The sequence below is a fragment of the Leopardus geoffroyi genome, chromosome X, assembly GCF_018350155.1.
Source record: "Leopardus geoffroyi isolate Oge1 chromosome X, O.geoffroyi_Oge1_pat1.0, whole genome shotgun sequence".
In the NCBI taxonomy this organism is placed as follows: Eukaryota; Metazoa; Chordata; class Mammalia; order Carnivora; family Felidae; genus Leopardus; species Leopardus geoffroyi.
In genome coordinates, this window is record NC_059343.1 from 18,208,410 (window position 1) to 18,232,389 (window position 23,980).

Sequence of the window (23,980 nt, forward strand, 5' to 3'; positions counted from 1 at the left end):
TGGTGTTCAACCCAACAAGGAGAGAAGCAAATAAAAATAGAATGTTCTTTTTAACTTCCCAGATTGGAAACTGAAAAAAACTTAAGATATTAATTGATATTTATGTTAATTGATATTTAGGGGCACCTGGGTAGCTCAGTTGGTTGAATGTCCGACTCTGGATTCAGCTCAGGTCATGGTCACAGGGTTGTGGGATCGAGCCCTGTGTTGGGCCCTGTGCTGAGTGTGGAGCCTGCTTGAGATCTCTCTCTTCGTTTACCCCTCTCCCCTGCTCTTCCCTGTTCCCGCTTCTCACTTTCTCTAAAATATATTAAATGAGCATAAGAAATTCGTCTAAACATAATGGAAGGTTTTGCAGTGCGTGAGTTAGCAGCTTGGAAATCTTTGCATCTAAATATAATGAAATGGGCTGTATTTGAATGGTCACACAGGACTTTGGTACTTTGTTGGGAGATGGACGGAACAAAGTGCTGTGGTCTCATAGCTTTGAAAAGTTAGAGCTTTTGGTGTCAGGCTCGGTACCTGGGTAGGATTTGGAATTATGGGCTTTGTCGTTTGAGTTGAGACCAACGCGGTCATACTAATCCTTGGCAGGTAAGGATTGGTTAGAAAGTTCCTGGATTGTGGCTGGGCATCTGTTTAAAAACGTGTTCAGTGAAGCTGTTCCTGAGTTTAGTATCTGGAGTCCCACACATTCCAAGCGTTTTAATCCGCCATCTCACTGCACTTGTAACCCAAGCCTGCTGGTGTGTGCTGCCACTCCAACCACCATTTCATGGTAGTTTACTTTCAGGCTCAGTTCTTTTTGAAGAGTCGGGAAACCTCCTCAATTGAATCTTTAAACCAAGTATGTAAACCATGGCACAAATGCTCTTTGAAACCCTTACAACTAGGCACTTCTCCAGACCCCAGGAAAAACAACTCGGGGGCCCTAAATTGTGGTGGGCCTGGATTTCATTAAACTGATACGGTCATCTGAGCTCTGGAAGGAGCCACTGAACTAGTGGCCATGCTTGCGATCAATTGCATTTATATGCCAAGCAGTACACCCAAAAGGAGCTGGGAAGAACTGGTAGCATGTTCCAGAAGACCCTCTGGGTTAGTTTCACATGCACCTTAATTTCTCCCTCTGCTTGAAGGCGCTAATGATACCAAAATCCCACACACTGTGTTGTTGGGTGGGATGTCCAATAAAATGTTTGGAAGAGTGTCAAATGATACATAAAACACCTAACACTAATTGCAATACTGAGTACTTTGAAATTGTGCCAGTGGATAAAGATGCTCAGTTATAAAGACCTGTGAATTTAACTTACTGAAAGAGAAGGCAAGTTCTGCTGGCAAAAGAAGAGGCAGGAAGTAAAGCATTGGCATGTGATTTGAAGGTTGGTCTTTATTTAAAGGAGCTCTTTAAGTTAAAGCAGAATTTTTAAGGAACACTCTTGAGTTTTAAGGTATGACATGTGTTTGTGTTGCATGACTCCATTTCCTTAGAATGGACATTTCTCCAGTGAGAATCCTGAAAAATTTCTAGGACCTGTTGTATCTAATATTTATTTATTTTTGAGAGAGAGAGAGACAGAGAGACACAGAGTGTGGGTAGGGGAGGGGCAGAGAGAGAGGGAGACACAGAATCCGAAACATGCTCCAGGCTCTGAGCTGTCAGCACAGAGCCCAGTGCAGGGCTGGAACCCACAAACTGAGAGATCATGACCTAAGCTGAAGTCTGTCGCTTAACCGACTGAGCCACCCAGGCGCCAAAGACATTGTTGTGTTTAAGACCATGTCAGCTCACACAGCTCACCAGCTCACGCTTCTGCTCAGGTCATGATCTCACGGTTCTTGGGATCCAGCCGTGCATTGGGCTCTTAATGGGATCCAGCCATGCATTGGGCTCTGTGCTGACAGCATGGAGCCTGCTTGGGATTCTTACTTTCTGGGATTCTCACTCGTTTCCGTCTCTCTGCCCCTTCTGCTCTCTTTCTCTCTCAAAAAAAAAAAAAAAAAAAAAAAAAGAAACTGCATGACTGATATGCTAATGGACATTCTTAATTTCTAGAGGTGAATATATAAGTATCTTAAACTTGGTACAGGGTGGAATGCTTTTTTTAATTATTGAAGTGTAATTGATGTATGATATTAGTTTCATATGTACAATGTTTTGATTTTATATTTATGCATTGTGAAATGATCAAGACCATAGGTCTAGGTAACATCCATTACCATACATAGTTAACAAATTTTTTTGTGATGAGAACTTTCAAGATCTGCCCTCAGCAACTTTCAACTATATAATGCAGTGTTAACTAGAGTTACCATGCTGTGCATTACATCTCCATAACTTTTTAAGCATTTTGTGAATATTAAATTGTTAATAGAGCTCTTGTGTTTTTTTCTTTGATAAAGGATCTGGCTTTACTTGAAGAAACTGCAGGAGCTGGTCACGTAATGGTTTATGTGTTTGTCTTTTTACATAATTTTTTTGTTTTGAAAATTATTTGCTCATTTTAGCCTATGTGCAAGATATGTAGGGAAATATAAAGAGGGGAACCCAGATCTATAATACTATTAGAAGTAGATAACCACTGTTGATGATTTGCTATATGGAACAAATTACTTATTCTTGTCACAACTATAATTGAGGAAAGACAACACGATGTTGTGATTAAAAGCACTGGATTTTGGACTCAAAACTCACTGAATTTGAATCCTGGATCTATAACTTACTAGCTGTGTGACCTCAGGCAAGTTCTTGACCTCTCTGTGCCTTGCTAAGCTGGCATTAATAGCATTCAGTCTTGCCATTAAGTACAATGCTAGCTTTAGGTTTTTTACACTCTTTGCCAAGTTGTGGAAGTTCCCCTCTGTTACTGCTTTTGTGTGTGTGTGTTTTTGATGTATCATTTTCTTTTTTTTTTTTAATGTTTATTTATTTTTGAGACAGAGAGAGACACAGCATGAGCAGGGAAGGGGCAGAGAGAGAGGGAGACACAGAAGCGGAAGCAGGCTCCAGGCTCCGAGCTGTCAGCACAGAGCCCGACGCGGGGCTCGAACTCACGAACTGTGAGATCGTGACCTGAGCCGAAGTCGGACGCTTAACCAACTGAGCCACCCAGGCGCCCCTGTGTGTGTGTTTTTATTTTGAATGGATGTTGGATTTTGTCACTTTGTCTGCATCAATTAATAATGTGATTTTTCTTTAGCGTCTTATTATATATGGTGGATCACATTGATTTTTGTTTTGTTTTAATATTGAACCAGCCTTGCAAACCTGGAATAAATCCCGCTTGTTCATGGTACATAATTTTTATTTATTGCTGATTTCTTATTTGTTAATAATTTGCAAAGGATTTTTGTGTTTATATATTCATGAGGGATATTTGGTCTGTAGGTTTCTCTTTGTGGATTGTCTTTGTGTGGTTTGGTATTAGGATCATAGTTTCATAAGTTAAGCATTCCTTATCCGTATTCTGTAAGAGATTTTGTATAGAATTGGTGTTACTCTTTAAATGTTTGGAACTCTCCAGTGAAATCATCTGGCCCTCAAGATTTCTATTTTGGAGTTTTCAAATTACAGATTCAATTTCTTTGATAGTTATAGAGCTATTCAGATTATTTCATATTGGTGAGTTATGGTAGTTTGTTTTTTTAGGAATTGGCCCATTTCCTTTTAAGTTGCTAAATTTATGTGTGTAGAGTTTGTGGGATTCCTTTATTCTTTTGGTGTCTGCGGGTCTGTATTGATATCTCTCGTTCTGTTCCTAATATTGGCAATCTGTTATCTTCGCTCCTTTTTTTCTCTTGTCAATCTTGCCTAGAGTTTGTCATTTTTAGTGATCTTGATAAAGAAATGGCTTTTCGCTTCATTGATTTTTTTTCTCTAGTTTTTCTGTCTTTAATTTCATTGATTTCTGCTGTTATCTTTATCTCCTTCTGTTTACTTAGGGTTTATTTTTCTCTTTGTCTATGTTCTTGAAGTGGGAGCATAGATTAGCAATTTGTGACTTTAAAATGCTGACTAGTACTCTTTTTTAAAAAAGTATTTTTTAATACTTATTTTTGAGAGAGAGAGAGAGAGAGAGAGAGAGACAGTCAGTGTGAGTGGGGGAGGGGCAGAGAGAGAGGGAGTCACAGAATCCCAAGCAGGCTCCAGGCTCTGAGCTGTCTCGGGGCACGAACTCAGGAACTGTGAGATCATGACCTGAGCTGAAGTCAGTCACTTAACCGACTGAGCCACCCAGGTGCCCCTTTGACTAGTACTCTTAAATATTGTCATTCTCCAGTGCAGCTTCTCTGTTAGCTGCTAATGTTACTTCTATGTATTCCTTAAAAAGCAGGGGTCCTAGTTATATAGGTTATTAGCTGTTATTCCCCCCTCCCCCCCCGCATTTAATAAGTTGCCAACTTGAATGGAGGAAGTATTCATATTATTCTAGTTTCAAATTCTAAGAACGTCACTTCTGGAAATTCAGGTTGTAGAATTAACAGCTGAGTGTCCCTATGCCTGTTGGTTAGGAATTTAGAGCTGGAAAAGACCTTAGACTAGGGGTCAACAAAGTTCGGCCCTTGGGCCACATCTTGCTCTTCTGGCATCCTTTGTTTGGCTTCCTGGTGACTGACACAGCCCTGATTTGGCCTGCAAAGCCTGAAATCTTTACTGTGTGGCCCTTTATGGAACAAGTTTGCCTGCCCATGTCTTTAGACCATCTAAGTCCAGTGGCTTGCTTTAGAGCCATCTGGAAAAATATTCAAGCACTGATTCCCAGCAACACCCCCCCCCCCCCCCCAATGGCCTTTCTCTCATCTGGAATCCATCATAGTACACACCCCTCTCGTTGTCCAGGGAGTTTTTGACTTGTGTCCTTTGTCTTTATCTCTGTGGCATTTATGGTTCCAGCACCTCCTGGGTGCTGAGTAATCTTGGAGGTTCATTCTGGAGGGTGCCATCCTGAATGTTGACTTTGCTGAGTGTGCCCTGGCCAAAGCCGGAGGAAGAGAAGGTGCCGGAGGAAGAGACGGTCCTGGGGTTGCCTCAGGGGCAGCTTTGATATAAATGTAATTCTTTTGATAACATGAACTCCAAACGCTTTATCTCTAGAAATACTGTTCATTGTTGATTTGCAGTCTGGCATGGAAGCTTGGGCATAAGCCCTAGAATTGTTTGTAGAAATACAACTGGGGGGCGCCTAGGTGGCTCAGTCTGATGAGTGTCTGACTTTGCCTCAGGTCATGATCTCAAACTGAAAAGTCACACTTACCAGTATCAAAAGGAGTATATATGGCTTCCGAAGAAATGAAGAAGATAAAAGCAAACACTCAAAAGGGAAAAACAAATTTAAAATTCATAAAACAAATTAAAAATATAAGGCAACATTAAAAATAGCATAAAAATATAACATTTATAATAAAAGTGTTAATGATCATGATAAATATAATGGAATCTACTCCCCTACTAAAAATTAAGATTCAGGGGAGCCTGGGTGGCTCAGTCAGTTAAGTGGCTGACTTCGGCTCAGGTCATGATCTGAGGGTCCGTGGGTTTGAGCCCCGTGTTAGCCTCTGTGCTGACAGCTCAGAGCCTGGAGCCTGCTTCACATTCTGTGTCTCCCTCTCTCTCTGCCCCTTCCCCTCCTAGTGCTCTTTCTCTCTCTGTCTCAAATATAAATAAACATTAAAAAAAATTAAAAGGAAATATAAATGGTTGATAAGACACTCTGCCTACCTAAAGTTAGCGGGAAGAGAGCTGGATATTCCTGGTACTGGCTAAGTGTTCCTGGATAGTAGAATCGGCAATCCCACAGTTAGTACTTTGGGGAAGAAATCTGGTTTTCCTTCTGGGTGGAGCTGAAGGAAAGCATTGCTGTCTGACCTTGGGCCAGCTTGTAACCCATTTTCATCTCTCTGCTTTGTGAGATGAAGGGGTGGTGGCAGGTGGCCACTGGGACCTTTCCACTCCTCACAGTGGACTGTGGATGGCAGTTGTGAACTGAAGGTGAGGGCTGGTTATTTTTCTTGGTCCAGGTGCCTTAGGTTAAATCTTCTCCTGTCCTCTAACCTCAGACTCTACAAGTCCCCTCTTGGCACCTTGCTCATCCGTTTTATGCTGCAGCTGGGTCTGGTTTCATCTCATTTTAGGGGCTTCTAACCGTTGGGTTGAGTGTGGCCCCCAGAGAGGGCTTTTTGTGGTCCTGGCCTCTTTGTGTCCTCTGCCTTGGTGGTCTTCTCTCTTCCACAGCTCTACCCCGAGTTGACTACTTCCTCTTTGAAAACATGGACCTTGGACCTGTGCAGTCTGGGGCATGCCTTGTGTTGCTCAAATGATGCCTTCTGGGAGAGGTCAGGTGGCCAGATGTCCAGCATCTCATGACCACAAATTGTTCCATTCTCCCCATGTGAGAGCCAGGCTTTTGCATAATCTCCCCTTTCTGTGCCTTACTTGATAACTCCTGGTTAGCCTCCCATGTGGGCTAGGTCAGAATGTGGGCACTCTCTGGGGGTGTTTCCCTCTCTGTGCTCACTGAGGCTTGTGGGTTGTGGCTGATTTAAAGACTCCTTGTGGGGGAAATGGGTGTACCAGGAAGAAGAGGGTACAGTATTGGGTTCCAGAATAAAGAGGGGTTAGGATTGTGTCTCATAAATTATATTTTTATGAACCCTTCTTTAATTTCATAAGGAGATTAGTTCATAAGGCTCATGGAAAGACGTAGAATGAGGCTCTTGCCTCTTTGCAGTAAGTGTTGGGGGTGACGGGAAATGCCTCTTGAACTGTTCTCTTGCTTTCTTGCTCTCTTGCAGCTGGGAAGGGAAGGCAGGGCAATGAAATAATTAGCAACATATTTACAGTATGCCTAGTGTACTGTAATGTGAGTTTTAAGAAATAGTAGTTGTGGCCGGTACTGTAAACAACCTCATGTGGGTTTCTTAATGCACATTGTGTGAAAAGAGCTTGGGTGTCATTTCTGTGTTGTGTTGTATGGTTGTCAGTCTAATGTCAGTACTTTTTTTTCTTTCTTTCTGTAGCTAACTTTTCCTTGGTTTGGTTCTCTGTGAACATCAGAAAACTGCTCGGAAAATAACCCCCCAAATTGTTTGTCATTTGTCCCTTTCTGTGTTTTGTGGCCCTATATCACTGCTATGATTTTTAAATTTAAAAGAATTTTTAAAATATTAATTTATTTTTGGGAGAGCGCAAGCAGGAGAGGGGCAGAGAGAGGGAGACAGAGGATCTGCGCTGACAGGCTGATGTGGGGCTCGACCTCGCGTGAGGTCGTGACCTGAGCCTAAGTCCTATGCTCAACCGCCTGAGCCACCCAGGTGCCCTAAGCATTTTTTTTTTTATTGATGTGTAATTGATGTTAAGTATTAGATTTAGGTGTACAACATAATGATTTGATATTTGTATTATCTTGTGAAGATCACCACAGGAAGTCTAGTTAAGATCCATCACCATATATAATTACAGGTTTTTCCCTTGTGATGAGAACTTTTAAGATCCACTCTTCCCAGCCACTTTCAAATACATGATGCACTGTTATTAACTATAGTGGCCATGCCACACATAGCATGGAACTGAGGCACTGAGTGATTGAACTGAGGCACTGAGACTGGCCGCAGGTGTGTGTTCGTGGCATGAAAGCCATGTCCGCTGCCTGGGACAGTGCCTGCACACACCAGCTGCTCAGATACTTGTTATTCGTTAATGGGTCGGGTGGATGGGTAGAGGAGACTGCCCCTTGGAGCCCCTTTAACCTGTGCCTAAGGCCTGGCTTATTTATGGTTGGTTGTAGGGGAACAGTCGACTTCTGGAACTTTCTGTTGCCTTGACTACTTCACAGTACCTGAGAATCTGGAAGTGCAGCTTGTGTGTTTGTATTTTTTGGGACAGGTTTATTGAGATGACTCTCTTGCCATACTGTTCCCCCATTTAAAATATTCATTTCAGTAGTTTTCAGCACATTGTTTTGTGTGACCATCACCACATTTTAGAACATTTTCATCACCCCAGAAAGAAATGTGTAGCCCTTAGCCATCATCCCTATTCCTCCTAGCCTCTTGTTCCTCCCAGCCTCTGGCATGCGCTCATTTGCTTTTAATGTGTAGGGATATACCTTTTCTGGCTATGTCATATAAATGGACTCCTTCAATATGTGGTCCTTTGTGACTGATTTCTTTCACTTAGCATCATGTCATCCATGTTGTAGCGTATATCAATATTGCATTCCTTTTATGGCTGAATAATAGTTCATGGTATGGATATACCACGTTTTGTTTATCCATTTATAGCTTGATGGACAATTGGGGTGTTTCCACTTTTTCATTATTATGAAACATGCTGCTCTGAACATTGCTGTCGTCTTGGGTTTTGTGTCAGATTAATCATCTTGCAGCTGTTGTAAAAAGAACTGGATGTGGGACTAGAAGACCAAGCCGTAAGATAGCCCAAGGAACCACATGCTTGACCTTCACTTTAATCCTTGGAAATTTATTAGGCTTCTGAATGTCTGAGAAGTCTCCTGATGCACAAGACCCTTTGTTAAAATTTAAAAATAAAAAAAAAATGACTCAGTCGGTTAAGCAACCGACTTGAGCTCAGGTCATGACCTTGTAGTTCATGGGTTTGAGCCCTGTGTCAGTCTTTGTGCTGACAGCTCAGAGCCTGGAACTTGCTTTGGATTAAGTGTTGAGCTCTTGTGAAATGTGAAGGTTTTCTCTCTATATTACTTGATTTCAGTAATCTGGGCTTGCTGTCTGTCAACACTGATGTTTGTGATTACATGTAGCATATCCCAAGTGAGTTCAAAGATATTCTCACACCCTTAAATACTTGTGAGCACGCACTTGGGTGAGAGGGAGCCCATGAGGAATGCTGTGCTATTTTGTTATTCTCAGAGTGGTTATGCCAATGGTGGTGGTAACTCTGGAATAGATTTTTTTTTTTTTTTTTTTTTTTTTTTTATAAAGTAGGTTCACGCTCAGCTTGGGGCCCAACTTAGGGCTTGAACTCCCAACCCTGAGATCAAGACCTGAGCTGAGATCAGCAAGAGTCCAGATGCATAACTGAGCCACCCCAGATGCCCCTGGAATGGAGTTTTTTTTTAATGTTTATTTATTTTTGAAAGGGAGAGAGACAGAGCATGAGCAGGGGAGGGGCAGAGAGAGAGGGAGACACACAGAATCCCAACGCGGCTCCAGGCTCCGCTGAGCTTGTCAGCACAGAGACTGACGCGGGGCTTGAACTCACAAACCCCAAGATCATGACCTGAGCCGAAGTCGGATGTTTAACCGCCTGAGCCACCCAGGTGCCCCATGATTTTTTTAAACTTGATATAATTCATGTTGAGTAAATTTTGTGTATAGTTCTGAGTTTTGACCGATGCATACAGTCACGTAACTACCACCATTGTTGAGATTAGGACATCTGAGTGGATTTTTATTTTATTTAATAAATGACTTTTATTTTTTTCAAAATTTATTTATTTATTTATTTTGATAGAGCAGGAGCTGGGGAGGGGCAGAGAGAGAGGGAGAGAGAGAGAATCCCAAGCCAGCTCAGTGCTGTCTGGTCCGACGTGGGGCTTGAACTCAGAAACCGTGAGATCATGACCTGAGCTGAAACCAAGAGACGCTTAGACGATTGAGCCATCCAGGCGCCCCTGAGTGGATTTTTAAAGCAGATACCTGAATGACTTCAAAGTGTGTTGGAATGCAGTTTGCCTTTTCTTCCACTTTAGGTTTAGGAGCCTATCAAGGTGACCTGAAAGCTGGTTTTGTGTGAAGGAAAACTGCACAACGCAAAACTGGCTCTTAGCTTCTCTGACATCAGATTCTCAGGTTTTGGGTAAAGGATGCCTGCGTTGATGCTTCTCCTTGCTGTGAGCTGCTGACTTCTCTGTTGCCACTGCCCACTAGGGGAGTACGGCTCTCAGAAAGGAGGAGGGGGGTTCGGGGTGGCCCCTGACCTGAGCATAAAGGGGAAGTGGGATGGGGAGACAGACCAGTGGGATCAGAGAGTCAAGTGGAGTAAGGCACGGGGCTCTGGAGGTACCAGGGTCTTTGCAGTAGGCGCGAACTGGAAGGAGGTCGGACGTTGGGCTCCACCACTTGGGTATGGTGCGATGATGGGAGTAATCAACCCCTTGGGCATGAAGTAGCTTGAGCCATTGTGAGGGAGAGCTAGGAAGCAAAGAAATGGGGGACGGAGGCTTGATGGGGACGTGTGGAATTTCCAGCCTTCATAATTAAAGATATGTTTGGCAAGAATAGAAATTTGTCTCCTAATTTCACTAGCCAGATGCTGCTTGAATGTGAGTGAATTCGCTCATTCCAAACCCCTGACTTTGCAGAGGTGGCCACTGGGGCTCTGGCCCATGGCCGGGCAGGCTGATGGCCCTGCACAAGAGGTGACTGACACACACCCTATGTCCTGAGTTTTCTTTACTTAAGTTTCTGAAGTTGAAAGGACTTAAAGATGCAAAGTTGGGTCTGCAGGTGCAGAGAGAACCTGCAGAGTTTTTTTTCTGGGTGTGTGACAATTGCTTCTCCCCTCAGGGCATCCTCTGCTGGAATTCATCTTGTTAAGGAGGTTACAGTATCTTGACCATTACTTAAAATGGAAGAAAGAAGTGGGAATATGTATGACTGAAGCATGTTTTCCCCTCTTTATGCCAGGGTGCTGGGTATCTTAGGTTTTTACTCAGCACGAATCCCTTACTCATTGTTTTGGGCTTGTAAGCTGGGCGTGCAGCTGATCTGAACTTCTGTGACTGGGGCTGCCCACCTAGTGGAGCAATGATTAAATGGCAGTACTAGACCAGGAGGGATGGAGGGAATGAACACTGGTGTCAGGTTCCCTGCAGGAAACCTGCAAAGTGGTGTCCGCATCTTATGGTTGAGGAAGTGAGGTATGTGAGGGGTGCCTGGCCAGTGAGCTTGGATGGGCAGAGAGGCTGTGGTGGGGGATTTGTGGGAAAAGTTTCAAGGGGAGCTTCATGGGGGATTTTAAGTGTCAAGGGTATTAACATCTAGTGGGGGGTGGAGTAGAGAAGTCCAAGCCCATTTTCAGACTTGACTGGGACAGTGTGGCGAGCATTTAGGCAGGAGGTACCTTCCAGCTGGATATATGCATTTGGGATTCAGCCATCTGGAGCTGATAGTCACAGTCAGAGCTCTCCAGGAGTGAATCTCTGGGAGAAAATGAGGCAGGAAGATGAAATGTGGGCCTTCGTTCCCTGCTCTTCTCCCCTCACCCCCCTCTTCCCTTCCTTTCTCTCTTCCCTCCCTTCCTTTTGATAGTGGTGTATGTAATTTGGATCAGACCTCTAAGTTGATTTCTTTTAAAGTTATTGTTGAATAAACTCAAAGTGGGCAGTGGTCTGGAAACGGGGGCATTGAGTTGTCTAGTTGACAAATGACATATTTTGCCCTGGGACAGGTCCTTGTGTTGCTGAGCACTTTGGAAGGCTGAGTGGTATACTAGTTGCACATCATTCTTGCCTGGCCAGAGTTTTTTTAAGAACTTCTGCCAAACGACATTTTATTAGCCTAGTTTGGATTACCATGCCTACTTGAAAGCTGTGTGATTATATCTCTTAGCATTTGAATCTACTCTCAAATTCTCTGGTTTGTAGGCATTTATGACATTGCAGTCTTTGTGTTCCCAAATTTGGATATGCTCTGACCCCAGGCTCAGTTTTACTAGTAGTTCTCAAGGGATTGTATTGCCCACTCCACTTCTGCCCCTGGGCAATGATGGTGTGGAGTCTTTTAAAAAAATTTTTTTTTATTTATTTTTATTTATTTTTTAAAGTATTTATTTTGAGAGAGAGCGAGCACATGAGCGAGCACGTAAGCAGGGGAGAGGCAGAGAGAGAGGGAGAGAGAATCCCAAGCAGGCTCTGCTGTCAGCACAGACCCCTGTGTGGGGCTCTATCACACAAACCGTGAGATTATGACCTGAGCCAAAATCAAGAGTCGGTTGCTTAACCAACCGAGCCGTCTAGGCATCCCTGTTTCTACTTTTTAAAGTTTGTTTATTTGTTTATTTTTGACAGAGAGAGGGAGAGAGAGCATGCATGCACACAGGAGGGGCAGAAAGAGAGGGAGACAGAATCCCAAGCAGGCACCACACTGTCAGCACAGAGCCTGATGCAGGGCTCAATCACACAGAGAGTGCCCTCCCTGAGCCAAAATCAAGAGTTGGTCACTCAACTGACTGAGCCACCCAGGCGCCCCCTTAAATTTTTTTTTTTTTAACAAAGGGGGGTACTACCCACATGTCGTGTGTATGACTGGGGTTGCCAAGGTCCTTTGAGGCACAAGACAGTCCTTCACACCATATGTTGTCATCACCAATTGAGGAGCCCTGATATAGCCAAATATATTTTGTTTGGTTGTGTTACATGTTTCTTACTAGATGGGTATGAAAGGTTGAAATTGGATAATAACTGCGGAGCATTTTCTGGGGCATGTCCTAGGCTACCTGTGGCTATAGTTAGTAAGGAGTTTGGGTTTTTGTCAGACTTTGTTCAACATTTTCTATAACCTTTTTGTGACTCGAGTGTAATTAGTTTGGAAATAGCGGGGATTTCTTGTTCATTCTTGTTATCTAGTGGTTTAGATCAGTGGTTCTCAACCATGGCTGTGCATTGGAATTTCCCAGGGAGCTTTGAAAAATACTGATGCCTGAGTGCCACCCCCAGACTTTTATTTGATTGGTCTAGGATGTGACATACCGGTTTTTAAAACTCTCCAGGTGATGATAATGCACTGCTAGGATTGAAAAACACCTATTTAGAAGTTCTAGAAACTCTGCAAAGATATAGCAATATGGATGATTAATTTAGCTAACTGAAATAAATTCATTTCCCCGCAAAACATTTATTGAACACCTGAGGTTAAGATGACCAAGCTAGCCACATCATTAAACCTAGCAGAGCTCAGGTCTTTGGCTTCATTTTATTTTATTCATTTATTTTGTAATTAAAAAAAAAATTTAGAGTGCGAGGGAGAGAGAGCAAGCAGGGGACAGGGGCAAAGGGAAGGAGAGAGAATCTTAAGCAGGCTCCCTGCTTAGTATGGGGCCCACCTTGGCGCTCGATCCCATGACCCAGGGATCATGACCTGAGCCGAAATCAAGAGTTGGACACCCAACTGCCCAAGCCACCCTGGCACCTCATGGCTTTGTTTTCATTTGAAAACCTTGGTTCTGGGAAAGAGTTGCTGGGCAGTTGGTTCAGCTCTGGCTCCCCTTTCTCAGTCTTCTCCAAGGACTGTGAGTGATGTGGATGACAAGAGAGGAGAGAGCAGGAGGATAGTGCAGAAAAGCACAGTCCCTGTATCCTTGGCAGGGCTGGCATGTTCTTTGCCCACAAGGGACCAGGTGGTGGCGACAGCCAGGAAGAGCGTTCAGACCTGGCATATTTGTGTCGAATTGAGGGGCAAGCCCACAGTACAGAAATAAGTAACACTCTCAATTGGGTTTCTTTCATAATGTGTTTTTCTTCTGTTTAAAACCTGGCTGGATGGGGGGCCTCCATTAGCCCCCTCAGTGCCTTTCTGCCAGTGCCAGTTAGAAAAGGGGGATGGTCACCATGCTGGGTTTGGCCAGCAGACAAGGGTTTTAGGTGTATCAAAGATCCCCCTTTCCTTGGCCCAAGGGATAGATTTTGCCCTGGCTCAACCTTGGAGCTGAGGTCTTCATTCACTGTACAGCCTGGCCAGTGATAGCGTGGCCCTGTCTAGATTGTCCCCTTCACCGGCATGAGGGATTTGTGTTCTGTTTTCTAATGTGCTAGCAGGACCCAGTCTTGAGGCCATTTACCAGGAGTGATGATTTGTTTTACACACTTTCAAAACAGAAAACATCTGTTCTAGCTGAGGAGGGATTGAATAATGACATAGTGGTTTTCCTATTCAGGGCAAGTACTGCTTGGGGTATGTGGGACTCGGGCACACTGGGCATACTTGTCTTTCTCGCCCTGCAGCTCAGTCACTTCCATGGTGGCTTGACCCCACCAGGCTTCAGTGACAAACACACTGAACAAGGTCAGTTCTTTTTTTTTTTTTTTTTTTTTTTTTTCAACGTTTATTTATTTTTGGGACAGAGAGAGACAGAGCATGAACGGGGGAGGGGCAGAGAGAGAGGGAGACACAGAATCGGAAACAGGCTCCAGGCTCTGAGCCATCAGCCCAGAGCCCGACGCGGGGCTCGAACTCACGGACCGCGAGATCGTGACCTGGCTGAAGTCGGACGCTTAACCGACTGCGCCACCCAGGCACCCCAGGTCAGTTCTTTTTTATGAAGTTTGAAATCAGAATTTTTTTAGGGGGTGGATTTCGGTTTTAAAACCGAATATAATTCAGCAGATAAAATGCAGGCTTCCCCCTTTTAATTTCCTGAAACCAATTTCAGAATAGCGAAGCCAGCTATTTTCTGCCAAATGAGTTTCCCAAAGGCATAGTTCTGTGGGAATGAGCTAGACTAATGAGACATGAGGTCACCACTCGTGTTCGTTGATGCTTATGCTGTGGGTGTGGTGTGCATTCTGCTCCAGTAGTCTTTCCCTGATGGGGGGCTTTTCCCTAGAAGCAGCCTCCCTTCATTTGCTCGTCATAGGGATTGGCCACCCTGACATTATCTGGCTCCATAAACTATCCTGCTCTCTCTCACTGTGTACCCTGCTCTCTCTGTGTCCCTTCTGGGTGCTGCCTTCTCAAAGGAGGAGAGCCCTTCCTTGTGCATGAACCCCAACTGGTGTTTTTATGAGCAATTTGAAGTCCCTTTGCTTTCTCACTTCCTCTCACCATTGCTGGTACCACACAGGCCTCTAGGTTGTGACTTGCTTGTCTCTCTCTACCTGCTCCTGTTTGGGCGCTTGGGGGTGCACGCTCATCTAGTTTTATTTTAAATGTTGTCCGTGAGTTTTAGTTGTGCTATCCTAATATCTCTGTCTCTGGGGATTTGGAAGATTAAAAAATGATGCCTTCACTGCCATTTTTGCTATGCTATTTGCTGTTTTTTAAAGTTTATTTCTTTTGAGAGAGAGAGAGAGAGAGGATGAGCAGAAGAGGGGCAGAGAGGGGTGGACAGAGGATCCGAAGTGGTCTCTGTGCTGACAGCAGAGAGCCTGACGCGGGACTCAAACTCCTCAACCGCAAGATCATGACCTGAGCGGAAGTCAGAGGCTTAACTGACAGAGCCACCCAGGCGCCCCACTATTGTTTGTTAAGTGATGTTAAAAATAGGAATTTTGGTGGGTGTATTAGTCCTCCGGGGCTGCCGTAACAAAGTGCTACAAATTGGATGGCTTAAAACAACGGAAACCTATTCTCTCCCAGTTTTGGAGGCCAGAAATCCAAAACAATTGTTGGCAAGGCTATGGTCCCTTCTAAAGGTTCTAGGGGAGAGTCCTTGCTTACCTCTTCCAGCTTCTCATGGCTCTTCCGTGTTCTCAGCCTGTGGCTGTTACCAATTCAGTCTCTACTTTTGTCTTTCTGTCACCTACTCCTGTGTCTCCTTTTCTGTCATAAGGGCACTTGTCATTGGATTTAGGGCCCACCTGGATAATCCAAGATGATCTCCTCTCTAGATCCATAATTACATCTGCAAAACCCTTTTTCCAAATCAGGTCACATTTTCAGGTTCTGGAGGTTAGTATGTGGGCATATCCTTTGGGGGGGGCCACCATTCCACCCACTGCAGGTGGGGGGGGGCAGGTGAAATCAGGTTTTTAAGGGGCAACTGACTTACATTTTTAAAAAAAGTCTGTGCCAGCCAGAATAAGACATGTCTGCTGTCCAATTTGGCCTCTGACCCCATTTGTGGTCTTCATTTACTATGCTCTGGAAGGTCTTCAGAACATAGTTCCAGACATCACTGGAGATACATTCTATGTAGAGTGAAAAAAATACTAACTTCTAGTCCAGGGTTTGGCACTAGTTAGTTTATGGAAGGAATTCTAGTGTAATTTTCTTGTGAAACCACACTGTGGTCAGCTGTGAATCTTTCTGTTTTTTCTTTTGCCTTGTTCAGGTCACAGACCCACTTTTCATTTTGACGCTTTGCTGCCTCCGCTATTTTATGTGGAAAAAGCACCAGCCTGTGCAGGGCTCCTGGGCCAGTACAGAGTAATTCCTTTAGTCTCATCTCGGTTTTTTATCTTACCCTTCTCAGAAAATGACTGCTTAGCATATAGAACTAGAAGAGAAAAAATGGCATTTTGCCTTTCCTCTCAGTCTCATAATGTTGGATATTCTTGAAGATTCTGGCTTCAAGTGAGTCTTCAGAGATTAATGCAATTTCTGTAACCTTGATTGAGCTCCATTTTGGAGGTGGGTGGGTGGGAGGGGGAAGAGTGGCTTCTGGCCAAGGAAGGGTTCACACTGCATAGCAGGTTGTCCCATATGGAGTTGTTCAGTTTCTACCATATAGAAATAAGTTACTGAGTGGCCCTGTTTGATTTACGTTTTTCAAATTATAATAGCAACCCATCCTTACTGTGAGACATCTGGAACATAGAACCAAAAGTTTTGAAGTCATTTATAATACCCATCAACAGAGGATGGAATCCCCTTTCTAGCACTGTATATGCTCATTAATTTACCCTAAAGTAGAAGCTCCTTTATTTGCATATCTTTGATTTCTGGTTTAGGCTAAATATTTTGTTGTGCCATCTCTAGTTGGCTGAATACATGTCTGCATCCTCAGCACAATTATTTTGTGGGTTTTTTTGGTGTCTTTATTGTGTTACCTGGTAATCTGTGTAGTGTCTCCTCATGGAGTTGAACGTTTACACAGCTCATGACAAAAGGGATAGGTGACACTGGCAACTCTTTGTTCAGGTTTTCTCAGAAAGTTCGGTCGTCAAACTGCCTCATTGGCTTTCCTCTGGAATGTACTTCATCCTGACCACCTTGCCTTCTCTCCCTTGTTCTCTAGCTGATGGTGAGACCATTCTAAAAGGCCTCCAGTCCATTTTCCAGGAGCAAGGGATGACGGAGTCGGTGCACACCTGGCAAGACCATGGTTATTTAGCGACCTACATAAGCAAAAACGGCAGGTGAGGTGTCCTTGAGTGCTGCTCTTCAGATCTGAGTACTTCAGTTGGGAGTGGGGGGTGGAGGGTGGGGGCAAAGGGCAGTGGTGGGGTGGTGTCCAGGTATTTTTATTTCCTCCTGTGACACCTTGTAGGAGGGAGCTAGAATTCAGTGCTTCGCAGCCCTAACTGCACAGTAGACTTGCCTGGGAGCGCTTTCACAAGATGCCATTACCCCAGTCATTCTCCCAGAGATTGAGGCCACTGGGCATCAGTATTTTTCCAAACTCCCCTGCCTAGATGATTCTGCTGTGTGGCCAGGACCCAGAACCCCCCTGGGCAGCATAAGCACTGTGAACTGGCAGGCCATGATTCAGACTTGGTTAAAAGATTCCTGGGCCCCACTCCAAGAATTTCTGATGCAGTATACTGCTCTGGGGCAGCACCCTAAATAGCATTTCCAGCAAGCTCCCAGGGAGTGCTGGTGGTGCTGGTCGGCTGACCCCACTGTGAATCCCACTGCGATTAGCACGGTTATAAGTTATTATCAATTAATGCAGACCATGGTCAAATGCAGGATGAGAATGTCTGCAAGAAGGTTGACAGGAAGATGAGGAGATCCAAGATTTCAAGTTTTTTTTTTCCTTAAGACTTTATAGACTATCTAGACTTTACATAATCAGTATGTAGATGAAAGCCAATATGTTCTGGGAGTTGGAAAGGAAACCTAAATTAAGAACTGACCGATAAGAAGCTGCCAGTGTGTTGAGCTCTTTGTGCTCTCCTAAGTCTAGGTTTGTATTCTATCTTGTCTGGTTTAGCGTGGAAACTAGTAAGATTCTTAGTGATTTGCACTATTAATTTAAAACATTAAATTTTTTTTAATGTTTATTATTTATTTTTGAGAGAGAGAGAGACAGAGCGCAAGCGGGGCAGGGTCAGAGAGAGAGGGAGACACAGAATCTGAAGTAGGCTCCAGGCTCCGAGCTGTCAGCACAGAGTCTGATGCGGGGCTCGAACCCACGAACTGTGAGATCGTGACCTGAGCCGAAGTCGGACGCTTAACCAACTGAGCCACCCAGGTGCCCCTGCCCTGTTAATTTTAAAATGTGAACTCCTGGGTATTTTCAGTGACTTTAATTCCATTCCCCCAAGGTACAAATTACTAGAATTCCACATGGTTTCGTTAATGTCCCATGTTCTCTCACTTGTTTTTCTATTAAAAGAAAAAATAACCACCCCCATGCTCTTACAGAGGTTCAGAAGGCAATGCTGGAAGATGAGGGAAACTTCTTAGCATGCCCCCCGCCCCGCCCTTTCATTATTCTCTGTATAAGTCAACATGGTCTACTCCATGGGGGTAATGGACTTCCCTCTCTTGATGCCTCTCAAAGACTTCCCAGCTCCTCTCTCCCCAAGCCCAGATATGTATTTCTAACTATGTAGCAAATCTCCATGTATGTGTTTAGCAGATACCTCAAATGTATCTAAAATAATTTTTTCCTCAAGGAAGATGTTGATTTGACCCCAAATCAACATCACCACCAAACTCTCCTGCCTCCCCTGGTCCATGCTCTGACCCAGTTAACAGCACGTTTCCTGGAAGTAGAGGTTTGCAGCTGTCCTTGATCCTTCCAGCTCCTGCAGGTTTGCATTCAGTACCTCTCTGTCCTGGCCTCTTTTCTCCACCTTCCTGCCATGGTCTCTTGCTGTCCTGGGTATGGGCCATCCTTTGGGAACCACAGCAAATTGAGCCATGTCACCCTGCCACCCCAGGAGGCTCCTTTTCCACTCTAGGTGAAGCCTTGAATCTCGTAACAGTCTCCTAACTGCCTTTGCAGCCAGGCCCTGCCTACTTCTGTACCTCATTTCTTGAATCTTGTACCATATACACCAATTCCCGTTGTCTAGGGAGTCTAGAATTCTTCCTGGAAGGGAATTTTGAGTGACAAGAGCTGTTTGCTTCTGAAAGCAGAAAAAATGAAAATTAACATGGTTATTTTAAATGTTTTTACTTAGCGCGCAAGCAGGGGAGGGGCATCAAGAGAGGGAGACAGAGGGTCTGAAGCAGGCTGTGCTGATAGCAGAAAGCCCTGTGTGGGGCTTGAACTCACAAACCTTGAGATCATGACCTGAGCTGGTCAGATGCCTAACCATCTGAGCCACCAAGGCTCCCCAACTTGCTTTGTTTAAAAACTTATTTTCCACATTGGTCTCCCTCTTCTTTTGCTTGGTCAGCTGGGACTCATCCCTGTGGTTCCTGTCCTGAAACCTCACTTCTCCCGCCCAGGCATGGATTGGTGGTGGGGGGGGGCGGGGGGTGGTTGGCAGGCCACCAGGCTCAGGGGGACAGCATCCGCTTCTGGCTTGACTTCTGGCTAGACTTCTGGCTAATGGCCACATTGTGATGCTGAGGTCCTGATCCTCATCCACCTTTTTACATGTTTTCCACCCCGCGGGGCCCCCGCCCCACAAATTTTCCTCTCTATTTCTTTCTGTTTTTAATGGTTGAGTTTGTTACTAGACCTTAACTTCCCGCATTATCTGTGTTCCTGTGTTTCTGCAGTTCTCTGGCAGAGGACTCAGCTAGAATCAATCAGGTGGTTAAAAGTGATGTTTTTCTACCCTTCCCCCATCCCCAGCCCCTGTCCTTTGTGCTGCTCGTGGTGGAGGGGCAAGGAAAGATGATTAGCTACATTCAGATGTAATTGATTTGTGCTTTCCTGGGCCTGAACTTTATTTTGGGGCTGAAGGTAAAATTAATTAGTAGTGTTTATTTTTTTAATCTAAGCACACTGCCGGTATTCGCTGAACAGAATTCTTCTAATTTAGTGTGTTTCAAATGTTTCTTTAACTACAACTTATGCTAGGAAGTAATTTTATGTCATAACCCTGTACATATTCCTCTGTGTCTATGCAGTACAGATACACGTGTATGATTGAAACAGAAGTTTTTCCAAATAATTAACTTCTATTAGATGTGATACACTCTGACTTTTTAAGAAAAATGTGCAGATTCACCAAATTAGGGGTCAGAAAGCTTTTTTGTAAGAAGCCACTTAAGTGTCTGTCACATTCTCTCTCTCTTTTTTAAACAACTCTTTAAAAAATGTAAAAACCATTCTTAATCTGCAGGCTTTGCAAAACAGCTTGCGGGCTGGATCTGGTTTGCAGTATAGGGCTGGGGTGTGCCAATCCACAACTAAGTCAGTTTAACCACCACCTGCTTGCAGTCAGAAAAACAAGGCTCTGGTTTGAACTCTCTGAAGGTTAATTGGGAGGATCCACTTGCCCTTTCCTACCCTCCCTTCATCTTAAGGCCATGGTTACTAAACCTGGCCCAACATGTGCCAGGGAACCTTCTTAAAAAGCAGGTTCACAGGGGCTTCTGGCTGGCTCAGATGGTAGAGCATGCGACTCTTGATTTCAGGATCGTGTGTTCGAGTCCCACTTTGGGGGTAGAATTTACTTTGGAAAAAAAAAAATCATCAGGTTCACAGAACTTGCTACTGAATCACTTTCTGGGCCCAAGAACCTGTTACGTGAAAACGTTAGCATGTGGTGACTCCATCTAAATCTTCCCTGATAGGTGGCTCCCTCACCCCCAAGAAGAGGCTCTCCTAAGAAACCAAAAGGGTTAACTATGTAATTTAGGGGAAAAAAGAGCAATGGTCTTTCCTTTTAATTGGGTGGGTTGGTGTCTTTTTCTTGGGAATGCCATGATACAATTCCTAACCTTAAAATTATACTTTCCTTTGTAGTTTTGCCAATTTGAGAATTTACCCACATGGACTGGTGTTATTGGACCTTCAGAGTTATGATGGTGATTCACAAGGCCAAGAAGTTGACAGTGTTGGTTTTTCACTTTTATTGACTTTTTATTTACTTCGATGTAATTATAAGTAATTGAGGATCATTAAATGTCTATTTTAATGGTAAAGTTATTTTACTTAATTGCTAACAACCCAGTTAACTTTAAACTTTCCTCCCTCCAGATCAATGATTTTAGAAGAAAAATAGTTGTTCCTCAGTTATTGTTAGGAACCTGGCTTGTCATCATTCCCTTGACTGCTTGAATACTGAGTAACTTTACTTGTTGCCACTGGATGGAACGTACACCTTTAAGCAGGATGTTCTGTGTGCCTTACCCTTCTGCTCTCCCCTTCCCCGTTATTTCACTGGTGACTTAGACTGAGGTTGGGTCAGCACCTTGAGGCCTGGTTGGTGTGGTGTGTGGAACTGGGCCAGGTCTGGAGGCTGCTGAAGGGATGGGGGAGGACAGGAGTAAAAGCACAGGTCTGTCACCACGGCCTCAGCCTCCTGGTCTGTAACTTCGGTGTACCTCTTAGCCTGTTCTGTAAGCCCATTGACTTCTTTTCTTTTAATTGTAGCTTCTGAACAAAGTAGAAGAAAGAATGAAAGAATTGAGTCGGGACAGTACTGGGCGGGTGAAGCGGTAAGTTCACTCCTGAATGTCGGGTAAGATCATCGGAATGGTCGTGTTGTCCCCGAGTACGGGCTGCTTTTGGCAACATGATAGCCTGAGCTAGCGGGTGCCTCACACCCAAACAAGACAAGTTAGAAAGGAGATAGGGAGTGAGTCTCAGGAGCTGGAACTGTATAAAGCAGAGAGCTGATGGGGCTTCCATCTCAGTCACAGGGGAGTTAGAAAACTTCCCAACCTGGTCCAGTAAAGTGAAAACGCGCTCTCTCTGCTCAGAACTCTGCGCTCTCAAGTGGAATTCAGTTCTAAGATTCAGGACAAGATGAGGTGATAGAAAATTTGCCTCACAGCTTTCAAGTAAGGTAACTGCAAGATAGGAAGAATTGAGAGGCCACCCACTTTGAGCAGCCACAGGTCGGTTCTTTTCAAATGGTAATGAAGACAGTTTTTGGCTGTTTAAACTTAAGTTAATAAAAATAGTTCCATTCCTCTCCTCTCACTAGTCTCCTGTTAGTAGCTAATGACTATTGACTATCATAGTGCACAGCACAGATAAGGAACGTTTCTGTCCCTACCAAAAGTTCTCTTGAACAGTGTAGAGGTATTTGTCCGTGATGTCAATTGTTAAAAGAGCTTTGATAGAAATAACAATTTTGACATTTGTTGGAATGGACAGAGTCTCGGGTGGGTCCTGGGAATTAAGAATAGAAGTAAATCATGGATGCCCAGCAGGTAATTCTCAGCAGTTTGCTCTTCCCTGTCTGGGTGGCTCCTTATCAGGCCCCAGGAGTAGGAGGCTGGCCCATTACTCACAACAGCAAACACACTGTACCAAGGTTGCACCACCACTGATGGAAGCGACCAGAACACAGATTTCCCTAGTTGACAGCACTTTCTAGAAGAGGGAATTCATTTTGGCAAGACCGAGGATGTGTAAGGACTGAATTGCTCAGCATGCTGAGTTCCTCAGCCCATAGGAAAGCTCCAGGGCTGATGTAAGCTTAACCAGAAAGTTGTTTGATCTCTGGTAAGGTAGAAAGCAGGGAACTGCCAGTAAAAGAGTGTAACAGTCCACAAGTTGCCCACTTTGTTGAAATCTGCCAGAGTACCTAGATTTGTGTTTCCCGCCTAAGTTCAGTGTATGCATCTGCAGCTATATTTCCCTCTTTCCTATCCTTAAAAATATGTTCACACCCTCACACTTGTGGATTTTCCATCTTTCCCTGCTTGCACCATTTTCATATCTGCACCAGCTTGCATTCAGCAGGTTTCCACTGTGTTGTAAAATGTGTTAACTCCATGATAATGAATTTGCCAACATCAGAATGCCTCTGATTTTTATTGGTCTTTTATTGGGGTTGTTTTTAGGAGTGAGTAAATAGATGGAATGCGTTTGTGGTTTTCGGCATTCATGACAAGTCTGATTCTTTTTGGTAGAGGAGTTTTGAGAGTGGAGTTAAGCTTCATATTTTCAATTCAAAATACAGACTTTGCTTTTGCTTGTTGCTGCTGTTAAATCTTTTCATAAAACCAGGGTGGAGGGGTCGAGAAGTTATTGGGAATATTTGGTGGTAGGCTTTTTGTTATTGGCCTCAAAAGGACAAGGATGGTGCCACTTTTCTCTTTGGGGAATGACATGGTTAGAAATTCAGTCATTGGGGCACCTGGGTGGCTCAGTCGGTTAAGCGTCTGACTTTGGCTCAGGTCATGATCTCATGGTTCGTGGGTTCAAGCCCCGCGTCGGGCTCTGTGCTGAGAGCTCAGAGCCTGGAGCCTGTTTTGGATTCTGTGTCTCCTTCTCTCTCTGACCCTTTCCTGTTCATGCTCTGTCTCTCTCTGTCTCAAAAAAATCAATAAACGTTAAAAAAAAAAAATTAAAAAAAAAAAAAGAAATTCAGTCATTAACAGGTAACTCAGTAACATCTGAAATCATTGTTCCCCTGTGGCTGATGACTTAAATCTGAATTTTCAACTAAGAAGCTATGGGATGTATTAGAGAACTTATTTTCATATTGTTTTTCAAAAGAAAAGGAACAGGAAAACAAACATCATTTAAGTTTTGTTGAGGAGTGGAGGGACATACTGTGGTTTACCCAGTGTACCTGAGGCCCAGGACATACTTTACCTGACTTTCTAGGATCCATTTTTAATGTTCAGCAGTGACAGTTGAAACCAGAGTTGTGTGGGGCTCCGGAATATCTCCTGTAGCCCGTTCCAAAGAGATAGATGTACTTCATGCTGGGATGAGTGCTTCATCAAGATAGATGGCTTCCCCATCCTGTTAGAGATCCTTTTTTGTTTCTTTGCCAGGCTTTAAAAACCAATGTGTTGGGGTGCACGGGTAGCTCAGTTGGTTAAGCATCTGACTCTTGATTTCGGCTCAGGTTATGATCTCACGGTTCATGAGTTCGAGCCTGAATCGGGCTCTGCATTGATGGTTCAGAGCCTGTTTGGGATTCTTTCTCTCTGTCCCTTCCCCACTTGTGCTCGCGCTCTCTCTCTC

At 44.1% G+C, this 23,980-nt stretch overlaps 1 protein-coding gene across 1 annotated transcript in view; it reads left to right on the plus strand.

The window, feature by feature from the left end:
• The window catches only part of SMS (spermine synthase), a 54,471-nt gene that overhangs the window by 7,354 nt on the left and 23,137 nt on the right, over positions 1 to 23,980 (plus strand). Inside the window, exons 2-4 of the mRNA XM_045471827.1 lie at positions 16,937 to 17,057; positions 20,795 to 20,885; positions 21,425 to 21,489. Coding sequence (XP_045327783.1) covers positions 16,937 to 17,057; positions 20,795 to 20,885; positions 21,425 to 21,489 — 277 coding nt within the window. The remainder of the gene's footprint in view (positions 1 to 16,936; positions 17,058 to 20,794; positions 20,886 to 21,424; positions 21,490 to 23,980) is intronic.